Raw genomic sequence first — 9,735 nt, forward strand, 5'->3', positions numbered from 1 at the left:
CTATACCAAGCGTGTGATATTTTCCCTCTTTATTTTGAGGCATGATATTCATGACATAAGTAGATGATACTGTATGGTACACTATGTGTCATGCATGGTGGATGCTCCTTATCCCCATGCCAGCTCATCACCTACTCATCCCATTTAATTTCTGACCAATAACATTTTAAATAGTACTGTAGCATAAATTAATATAGCCCACTTTAATGCGTTTTGACCGCTTGGGGAAAGGCGAAGCGGCGAGGGGTGAAGAATATATACTGTATACTGTAAATGAATTCCTCAGTTGAGAGAGAGAGAGAGAGAGAGAGAGAGAACCAAGACTGAAGAGAGAGAGAGAGAGACGAGGTACTGAAGTTTATTATTTGCTCGTGAATTTCTTGATTTGGGTTTTCGATAATTCTTTTAATAATTCTGTCTTTCCATAGAGATTTGCGTCTCTGTTTCATTTCTGCAGAACTATCTCTCTCTCTCTCTGGGGTCTATATCACTCTTCTGCAACAAATCGATAATTCCTATAAACTGATCTTTGTCACGTTGTAGAAAGCTAAACCGTAGCCATAGATTTCTAATCCTAAATCCTCTCTCAACACTCTCCTGCACTCGAGGGGTTTTAGTAGACACTTGCTATAACACACATACATATATATCGCCTGTATCTCTTACGGCTTTTCTCTCTCTTAGGGTTTTGAGAATCTGATTTGCGGAGAGAAGATTTATGTCAACTGGGTCTGATTTGGCTTTGATTGGAGCTCTGTTGAAGGTCTTGATCTCGTACGCGTCTGTTTTCTTCGCCCTCTGCATGCGACAACCCTGCTCTCTTCACCTGTTTTCCTCAGCCTTTTCGATGCCTTTGAGGCCCAAGAGGTACGATTATTTCTTAAACCCTTGTTTACATACATGCATATGCCTCGTATTTGATGGTTTTTGTTACGGATCTGAGGCGGGTTAATGGTTTTTGTTGGGGTTTTGTCTGTGGTTGCTAAACATTTCTTAAACCCTTGCGAACACAGGTATTTTAATTATTTATTCTCTTTTTCTTGGTGGGTTCCTGTTTATCTTGGGGTTCTGTTTGTGGTCGATAAATCGTGATTTTTCTTCATAGTATTTATTTATTTTTTGTTTTTAGTGGATTTCTTACACCGATCTGATGTGGGTTCCTGTTTTTGATGGGGTTTTGTTGGTGGTCGCTAGATATTCTTAAACCCTTGAGCCCATTCATCTTGACATCTTTAATATATTGATGTTTTATTCTCGTTTCTGAAGAGGGTTCTTGTTTTTGTTGGGGTTTTTGTGGATGCAGGACTTGTACTGGAGTAAAGTGTTTTCCCGGTTTTCACATAAAGCGATTTGTCCATCTATTCTTGTTCTTGAGAGGGCCTCATACTTGATATACAACTCTGGTTTTGCGTAGCTATTGCCTTTAACCCTTCCTCTCATATCCTTCTGCCTTTTTCTTTTCATTTCTTCCGAACAAGATTTTATTACGGGTATTTTGAGGGGTTTTGGACAGACTTCAGCGAAAATGCCAGACCCACCATCGAATCAAGCAACTGTGTGTCCGAAATCCAGAACCAAAGCGTTTTCTTCTCAAGAAAGCACCAGAAAAATGAAGAGAATTCGTGTGATTTGCAACGATCCTTATGCTACAGACTCTTCCGACGATGAGGGAAGCAATGAGAAGCCATATGGTCCGAAACGCATGGTTCAGGAGATTAGCATTCCTCTTTGGGGTTTCAAGCAGCTGAAAAATGCTGAATCAGAGAACTCATGTCAAGACAGCAACAATGGTGAGAGAACCCCAAAGAAGAAGAGGGTTTTGACGAAAACACCTAATCAGAATACTTGTGGCTCAAAATACAGGGGAGTTCGGCAACGGAGGTGGGGAAAATGGGCTGCTGAGATTCGGGACCCATTCCAGAGGAGGAGGGTCTGGCTGGGTACTTACGATAGTGCTGAAGAAGCCGCTAGGGCTTATGATACGAAGAAGCTGGAATTCGAATCCAAGGCTGCTGCTGCTGCTGTTTCTGAGAAGAGTGAATTCAATCCCTCTTCAATCGCAGCTGTTTCTGAGGAATCTGTGAACACGTCTCTCACATCGCCTTCATCTGTTCTCGAATTGGATTCAGCTTCTCAATTTGATGGAAAATGCAATGAAACAGTGATAAATGGTGGTGTTGTAACCAGTCCTGTGGTGGTTGGCTTTGAGAACGAGTTCGGTGATGAAGTGCTTGATTCTCTGGTTGTGGACAAGACATTGGTGCCACAAACTGAGACTAAAGAAGATGAGCAGAGAATGCCTAATGCAGTTGACATGGATGAGCTACTGGTTTCTCAAATTGGGGAAGGTCTTGATTTGGGAATGGATCTCGAGTCTTTCTTCCTCGACGATTTCACTCCTCTTTTTGACGACTTTGGAAACCTTGAAGATCTTCAAATGTGCGGGTTCGAGGATAATGCACCCACTGATCTTCCGGATTTTGATTTTGAGCTTGGCAATGAAGAGCTTGCCTGGATTGGTGAACCCCTCAATATACCATGCCTATAAGTTTTGCAGCTAGTAGGAATTAGTATTAGTATATTTATATTTCTATCTAAAAGTATTTGAGCAGTGTTCATCTCTCGAGAAAATGTTCTTGAGAAGGTGGTTTTGTTGAGTGAGGATCTTTTAGTATTTGTTTGTTTGGGAAGAGAGATGTGCTAGAGAAGTGAACACAATTTTTGATTTGTATGGAGAGGAATAGGTCCTTTGGGTTTTCTTGTGCTATTTAGAGCCGTCCCAAAGGTCTGGTTTCTTCTCCTTGGAAGAGAGGCAGAGTTGTTGCTTGAGCGTTTGGAGAGCTTTTGTTCATTTCCTGGTCATCTCTCTCTTTATTTATGAAGGTATTGTTATTTCAGTAATGAATCATGGCCTTTACTCTTGTGCCTCTTTTCCTGTTGACGCATTTGAGTTTATTAGAATGTCTGCGTAGCGTTATTGGTTTGTAAGCAAACAATGTTGTATAGGAGTGCAATTTTGTTCATCCTCCGTAAAAGAGGGTGAACATTATCTTTTATGTTATTGGTTGAAATAGTATGGATCCGATCACAAATGATGTCATTCTTACCATGCAATATAATTTTTGATAAGAAGGACTTCATTTTGTGATGGTGTTCATATTATTTCAATCAATAAGAAGGATGGTAATGTTCATCTTCTTAAATGGAGGGTGAACAAAACTCAACTTGTTGTATAGCTATTCTCGTTTCTGAAGGCACAAAAACACTAAACTGGGTTTTAAGTAACTTTTGGTTCCTTCTTGTTGCCATAAAAGTCTGAATTTGTTAATCAGAAACTGATTGTGTTATGGTTTCACTTGATAATTTTTGCGGGAAAAAATGGTTTCACTGGTTTTCTAACCAAAGCTTCTACTCTTACCTATTACTCCAAGAACCCCTTGCACCACACCTCCAGGCATCTCTGCTTGCAATCTCCATTGGCCACCCTATCTGGCTGCTGCCAATATTTTGCTAACCAACTACATCTCATCTCGGCCATGACTTTCACCCTGTATTCACATATCTGCTGATGTGCTTTCCCAATGAAAAAATATGTATTTTTCAATAAATTTGAATACCTTTATGGAGTGAAACATGGGTTGTGAAGAAAATCAGAACATGTATTTTTTTGAAGTTTTCTAGCAGGTGCCATAAAATCTCATGTCTTTTCAATGGGATGTTATTCTTTGGATTGAAAGTTACAGATACCAAATAGTTTTCGATTCTTTTAGGGGTGGTTGGATCTGTGAATCTTTCTTGTTTGATTGCCACACATTCCTTGAACTTATGAACAATGACATTTGATTTGAGGCGGCTGCTAAAATGCAGGACACTACTAGTGTAAAGCGTTCTCTAGTGTGCCCAAAGGATGGGCCATCTCTAGTTATTTTGATGGGAAGTGCTACAATACACACCCCTCATTTAGGTGTGTTTCATATGCACCCTCATTAAAATACACTAAAATGTTATGATTCCCAAAATGTTATGAATCTATTGCTAAAAAGTTACGAATCATATTGATGAAAAGTTACGAATTTTACTAAAAAAGTTACGATACGAAATAAAATGTTATGAATGACCGGTCCTACAAGTAAATTTTTATGAGGTGGCACAATATGAATCACACAATAGGTGCATATGGTACACACCTTAAAGGGGTGTGTATTGAAGACTTTCCCTATTTTGATTGGTACTGTTGTTTTTGAAATGTTGTAGTTTTGCCAAGCAAAGGATATCTCTCCTATCTGCAGCTTGAGGCTGTTAAAAAGAGATTGTTATCTCTTTCTTTGGAGTCCTTTCTAAGCTAGCTGTATTCCAATGAATCCAATTCTACAACTGCTGTGGCCACTTGGTTATTTAATGAGATTTGTGGGGGGCCTGATGAGGGGGGATTTGGTATAAAAGTCGTCAAAGGAGGGCTAGTACCAACTCTAACTGATAATTGTATGCAACTTACTGATTACGCCAATTATTTCGGGATTTTAATGACCAATTTCACCCCTATTGAACGCAGAGATTTTGTTTTTCGCCGACCCTATCTCATTCTCTCTCTCCCTCTCTCTCTCTCTCAACTCTAGCCACCACATCTCAACTCTAGCCACCACAACTCCTATTCTCCCTTCCCCTCCTCCCCGTGGGTTTCATACCTGTGTGCCGCGCGGGAGGAGAAGGTCATGGTACTATTTCGACTCATTTTCTTTGCTTTTTCCTTTTTTCATACCGTCTCTCCTAATCTCTGAGAGCTTTATCTCTCATTTTACGAGAGTTGTTATTTGTTTTTGGACGAATTTTGTCTACCGATCGGATTTTCTCTCAGTTGAGGTTGCTTCACAATGATATATGTGTTTCAACGTTCTATCTCTACACGATGTCTTTGGCGGGGCAACTCGTGGCAGCTTGGCAGATCTATAGTTCTTGAGAATTCATTGGTGTGTTCATCCTTGGTTGGAGTGCATTTGATCGTCTGGGTATTTGGTGTCTTTAACCTTCACTTTGCACTTTTTCTGGTTTGAGACTCCTAAGTAAATGTTACGCAGTTTAAAAGTGTTGCTGTAGGCCATGCTTGGATTAGAATGAAAGATATCAATTGCCTTGTGATTTGCTCGTTTTTATTTGTTAGACGATTAGTTTGACTTTGTCCAAATTCTTTATAATGATCTCCGTTTTTAAGTGTCGCTTAGCGTTTATCAATACAAATTTCTCACTTTTGACCCAAAAAAAAAAAAAACACAGGGAAAAGAGTTACTATAATGTATACGAGTATATAGAATCCGCAAAAGCTTTATGGAAATAGACTAAAAGTAATCTTAACATTGTTTTACGGGCTTATTTGTTTGTCTGCAGATAGAAGGATGGGATATAGAATTCTTGGGATATGGTTTTTTTTTTTTCAATAGATAGAAGAGGTCATTTATATCATATCTATGAAGTACAAAGTATGATACTATATCTATTGTAAGAGTCCAACAATTCAACTAATACAAGAAATAAATCCATCAAGGGAAGAAACAAAGAAGGAAATGAAAAATCCATCTATGGGAAGAACACCCTCACACACAGATAGGGAGATCCAACTCTTGACTTTATAATGAGATGTAAGAGTCCTGGCCAACCAAGCTACTCCCAATTTGTTGGCTTGGATATTGAGGTATGGAATTCCTGGGGATATTGCTTAGTAAATGAATGGATGGACAAAATTCATATTTGGTGTTTGTATTGACCGGGGTAAAACTATTTTCAAGCATTTGCACAAAATGATTATGGCACGTTTTTTCCTTTTTGTTCTCGATAACAATTCCCGATGGAAAATGTTAAGGTCCATGAATTAGATCCATGAAAGTCCCATGAAAGATAAATGGATGGCTCTTAGATTTATAGCCGTCCATTTATTTTTCATGAAGACTTTCATGGACCCAATTCACAGACTGTATCAAGCCCCATTCCCATTTTATCCTTAACACATAAAGTTCTAAAAGCGAGTGAATACCAACTTACCCGCCGAAGAAGTGAGCATGTGACAATTTCAGGCATTGGGTCCAATTCCAAAGATAAGATATCATCATAATTCACAAAATTATTAGTCTTTTTCTCTGACAAGGCACAAAATTATTAGTGTAGATGTACCCAAAATTAAAGAAATGATGCTTGGTAGTTGGTAGGCCACAATGGCCACTCTAACAAATCCGGTGCTAGTCATTAGGGTTAGTTTAATTCCGTAATCTTAGGCTGACTTTTCTCTTCATTGACTTTTAAGTACATAAATCATTATCAATTAGGTATCTAGTGTCTTGGCCGGCCCCTTGTGGTATAATAGTTTCGATTAGACGGGCTACTTACCCAAGAAAAACAAAAAACAAAAACTAGACCGATCTCCACGTGGAGTTCAAAGGAGGTAACTCTACCATTAGCAACAAAAGTGCTACACACACAACGGTTGTGTAAAATACAACACACAACCAATCTCTAGCCATCTGTTGGTGTAATAAATGGCCATAATTCGCTCAAACTCTTCTCCAAAAAAGTTAAACTTTTCCTTAGAAGAGTTTTTTTAAAATCTAGACCATCCAAATACATCTGGACGGTCAGAATTACGCACACAACCAACACAACGGTTGTGCAAGTAGCATTTTTGAACAAAACAACCATGACCACTTCAACCGACCACTATATCAATTGCCACATGGAGTTTGAGATACTTGGGTCGATCCCCGCTCAACACAAACTCATACAGGTTGTAATCTCTATTATAAAACAGAAGGGTGTGGGGACAAGTTATTGCAACGGTTCAGATTTGTTTGATTCAAGGATTGAGATGCATTTTTTCACATTTTATGAAAGCATCCACATTTACCCATCATATTACATAAATAACATCTGTTGTCTAAGAGGAAAAAAAATCAGAATTCAAATTTCACAGCTCTCTCTCTCTCCGTGTGTGTGAAAACAAAAAAGGGGGAAAGCAATTCTTTTTGCTTCCTTTCTACGAGACCTTTCCTTCCCTATGGGTTGACTGTCTTTGGGGAAGGGGCTCCCCCCTTGGACTGCCGAGCACTGAGACCGTCCACTGTCCACTCCTCATCGACAGTCAAATCCCTCAGGAGAAATCAAATCGGGAGAGGTATTTTTTGTTGCCCACCATGTATTTGTTAAAATGCTCTCTTCAATTTTGTATACAATTCCTCCAAAATCTAGAGAGGTATTTTCTGTTGCCCATCACGTGTTTGTTAAATGTTCTTTTCTATTTTGTAGAGCTATAGAGACTTTGTGGGGTTCCCCCCCCCCCTTTTGAACAGCGTTCTGCATAATTTCATGAGTTGCTAATTTCTTCACTACACTGTTTGCGTATTCGCTTACTACATATCAATAAAAAAAAAACTTCGCCGTTCAAAAAAAGAGAGGTTAATTTTCAGCAATTTGTAGCTACCTAAAAATTGAAATAATGTTTTGAGCCACTATCAAGATTTAAAGAGTATTTCAATTCCAATCGGAGTGAGTAGTGCCGTAGGTACAGACAAACACTAGTATGAAGATACTTCATTTTGTTACATAGTAACATCAAATCCCTGGAATCACGTGATTATTAGAATCTATACATATTTAGGGAATGATAAGCCCTGATCAACCTTAGAATCTATACATATTTAGGGAATGATAAGCCCTGATCAAGGGTTGCCAATCCCTTACTTCTCTCCGTCACGGTCTTTATCACTTCCAACTTTACTTGTTTGTCAGAGGGTCTATGGCCGGATAACCCCCATCAGTTCGTGGACTTCTTTTTTTGTAGGAGCACTTTGACTTTTCCACTTATGAGGTTGAAACCCTGAGAGAAGATGGAGGATAGTTTCCTCTTCAAATCTTAGATTTGCTAACTTTGATATCAATTTTCATGATAGTAGAAGCATTTGATCCTAGTATCATTGAATTGATATTTTCCCCTACAGGAAAATTTGATATCAATCTTGTCATGAGTGCCTCCTGAATTTATTTTTTTATTAATTGACCGTCTTTTAATTATGTGAAAGTAATGTTAGTTTTGATTTTTGTGCCAACTTAGTGTTGATTTTCTTTAGTTTTGGATTGTGATACATCATTAATAGTAAGAACAAACTAAGGTTTATGTATTTTATTCTACCTTTTTTTTTATAACCAAGGAACAGCTCTATAGCCGAGCCATAATTGGACCCGAGTGTGCAACCCAAACCTCAGGAGGAATTAGCGTGGCCACATCAGTCACGGCCCCCCACTTATTATCTGGGTACTCACCCGGTGGGGAATCGAACCCCTGACCAAGAGGAGTACTCCCAAAGTCAGTCATTCGCCCTTATCACTGGGGCAACCCCTGGGTGTGTATTTTATACTACTTTGGATGCTCTGTGTCCTTGTCCTATTTATTTTGAATTGCAGTGTGAATTGTAGTGTCACGTATTCATATTCATATTCATATTTGTGCTTATATCTATATCCATGCTTCTTAGATATGTACATGTTCATACTCATTTGTGTACACACTCATGGTCTCACACTAGGATTTATATGCCTTTTTGAGACATCCTCATAATAGACATCTTTGTCTTAGTTTTTTTTAAAGAAAAACAAGAGCTTCATTAATTAAAAGATAATTCATAGTCAGTGGTGGATCAACAAATGAGGGCAGTACTTTTTAGGATCATAAGCTTGAAAACATCTTCTCCCTATTAGGCACAATATTATTTTCTCATGGATTTTACATGCAATCAATACATAAATTTGAAGTTATAAAAAGCGTACAATGAAACGCCTATCATTGATGTAGGAAACGAAGTTCAAAATCTCCACAACCCAATACAATCAATAGATTTCGTGCAAAATTAAACGAGCAACGAATAATAGATTAGTAGTAGTAAAACGTGACAAGAAGAGCTACTTCACAAAGAACACAACATTGATTAAGGATTGCTTTCATACTTTTTGATTATAACAGTGATAGATTTGGTAATTTTTAAATACTAGTGCCATGCTTATGAGAATATGTGCTGTATACCCCAAATTGATAGGGATATATGTGATGTGAAAAAGCTAAAAAAACCAGGGGCACGTTAACCCCGATGGGCCTTGCTCGATCATACATTGGATCTGCTCCAGTTTACGAGAATTGACAAAAAATGACAGAAACACAAAATACTGACTTAGCTTCTTCTTTTTTTTATTATCGGCAAAAGTAATATTTTATAAGGAATATGGAAATGAATTTCAATCAAAAGTTGGAAGAAACAGCCTCAGGACAAAACCCAATGCACTTGAAGGCCTAAAGTGCACCTAGACCTAAAATGACTAATTCATTGCCCTCATAAAACAAACAGATAGAACCTCCACCACCAGTCAGCCACCACCAAACTCCTCCAAAGCCACCATTGGCTGCCCCATCGAAGATGTCATCCCGAAACCCAAACATACCAAAAACACTGCCGCGGATGCTACCCATGCCGTTAGGTGAGTACCGGGCGGTAGCCACGCCGACCGCACCAAATAACCTGCAGAAAACCCACGCTGTTAGGCATAATCAGAAGACCCAACGAAATCCGACCAGACATCCACACGCTGACTAAGCCTTGGATAAAAGGGAAAAAGAGTTGTCTGTATCAATCCTTATTTTTTTTTTTTTTTTGGTCAGAAAGAAATTGTTGCTGGTGATTACGTATCAATGCTACCTCGCAATCA

At 38.7% G+C, this 9,735-nt stretch overlaps 1 protein-coding gene across 2 annotated transcripts; it reads left to right on the top strand.

Moving 5' to 3' along the window:
* The first annotated feature begins 207 nt into the window (after positions 1-207).
* On the top strand, positions 208-2,901 carry LOC131310787 (ethylene-responsive transcription factor ERF118). 2 transcript variants are annotated; one of them, XM_058337993.1, is made up of 3 exons: positions 208-348; positions 685-867; positions 1,304-2,901. In XM_058337993.1, the coding sequence occupies exon 3, from the start codon at positions 1,526-1,528 to the stop codon at positions 2,546-2,548; it is 1,023 nt and encodes a 340-aa protein (XP_058193976.1). In that variant the 5' UTR covers positions 208-348; positions 685-867; positions 1,304-1,525; the 3' UTR covers positions 2,549-2,901. The 2 variants fall into 2 exon arrangements, with proteins under 2 accessions (XP_058193976.1, XP_058193975.1); XM_058337992.1 differs by having other exon boundaries at positions 290-867.
* Positions 2,902-9,735: the final 6,834 nt, after the last annotated feature.

This window comes from Rhododendron vialii, chromosome 12a (assembly GCF_030253575.1).
Source record: "Rhododendron vialii isolate Sample 1 chromosome 12a, ASM3025357v1".
Taxonomy (NCBI): Eukaryota; Viridiplantae; Streptophyta; class Magnoliopsida; order Ericales; family Ericaceae; genus Rhododendron; species Rhododendron vialii.

Coding starts and splice junctions, on each gene's coding strand:
- LOC131310787 (XM_058337993.1), top strand. CDS start 1,526: ATGCCAGACCCACCATCGAATCAAGCAACTGTGTGTCCGAAATCCAGA.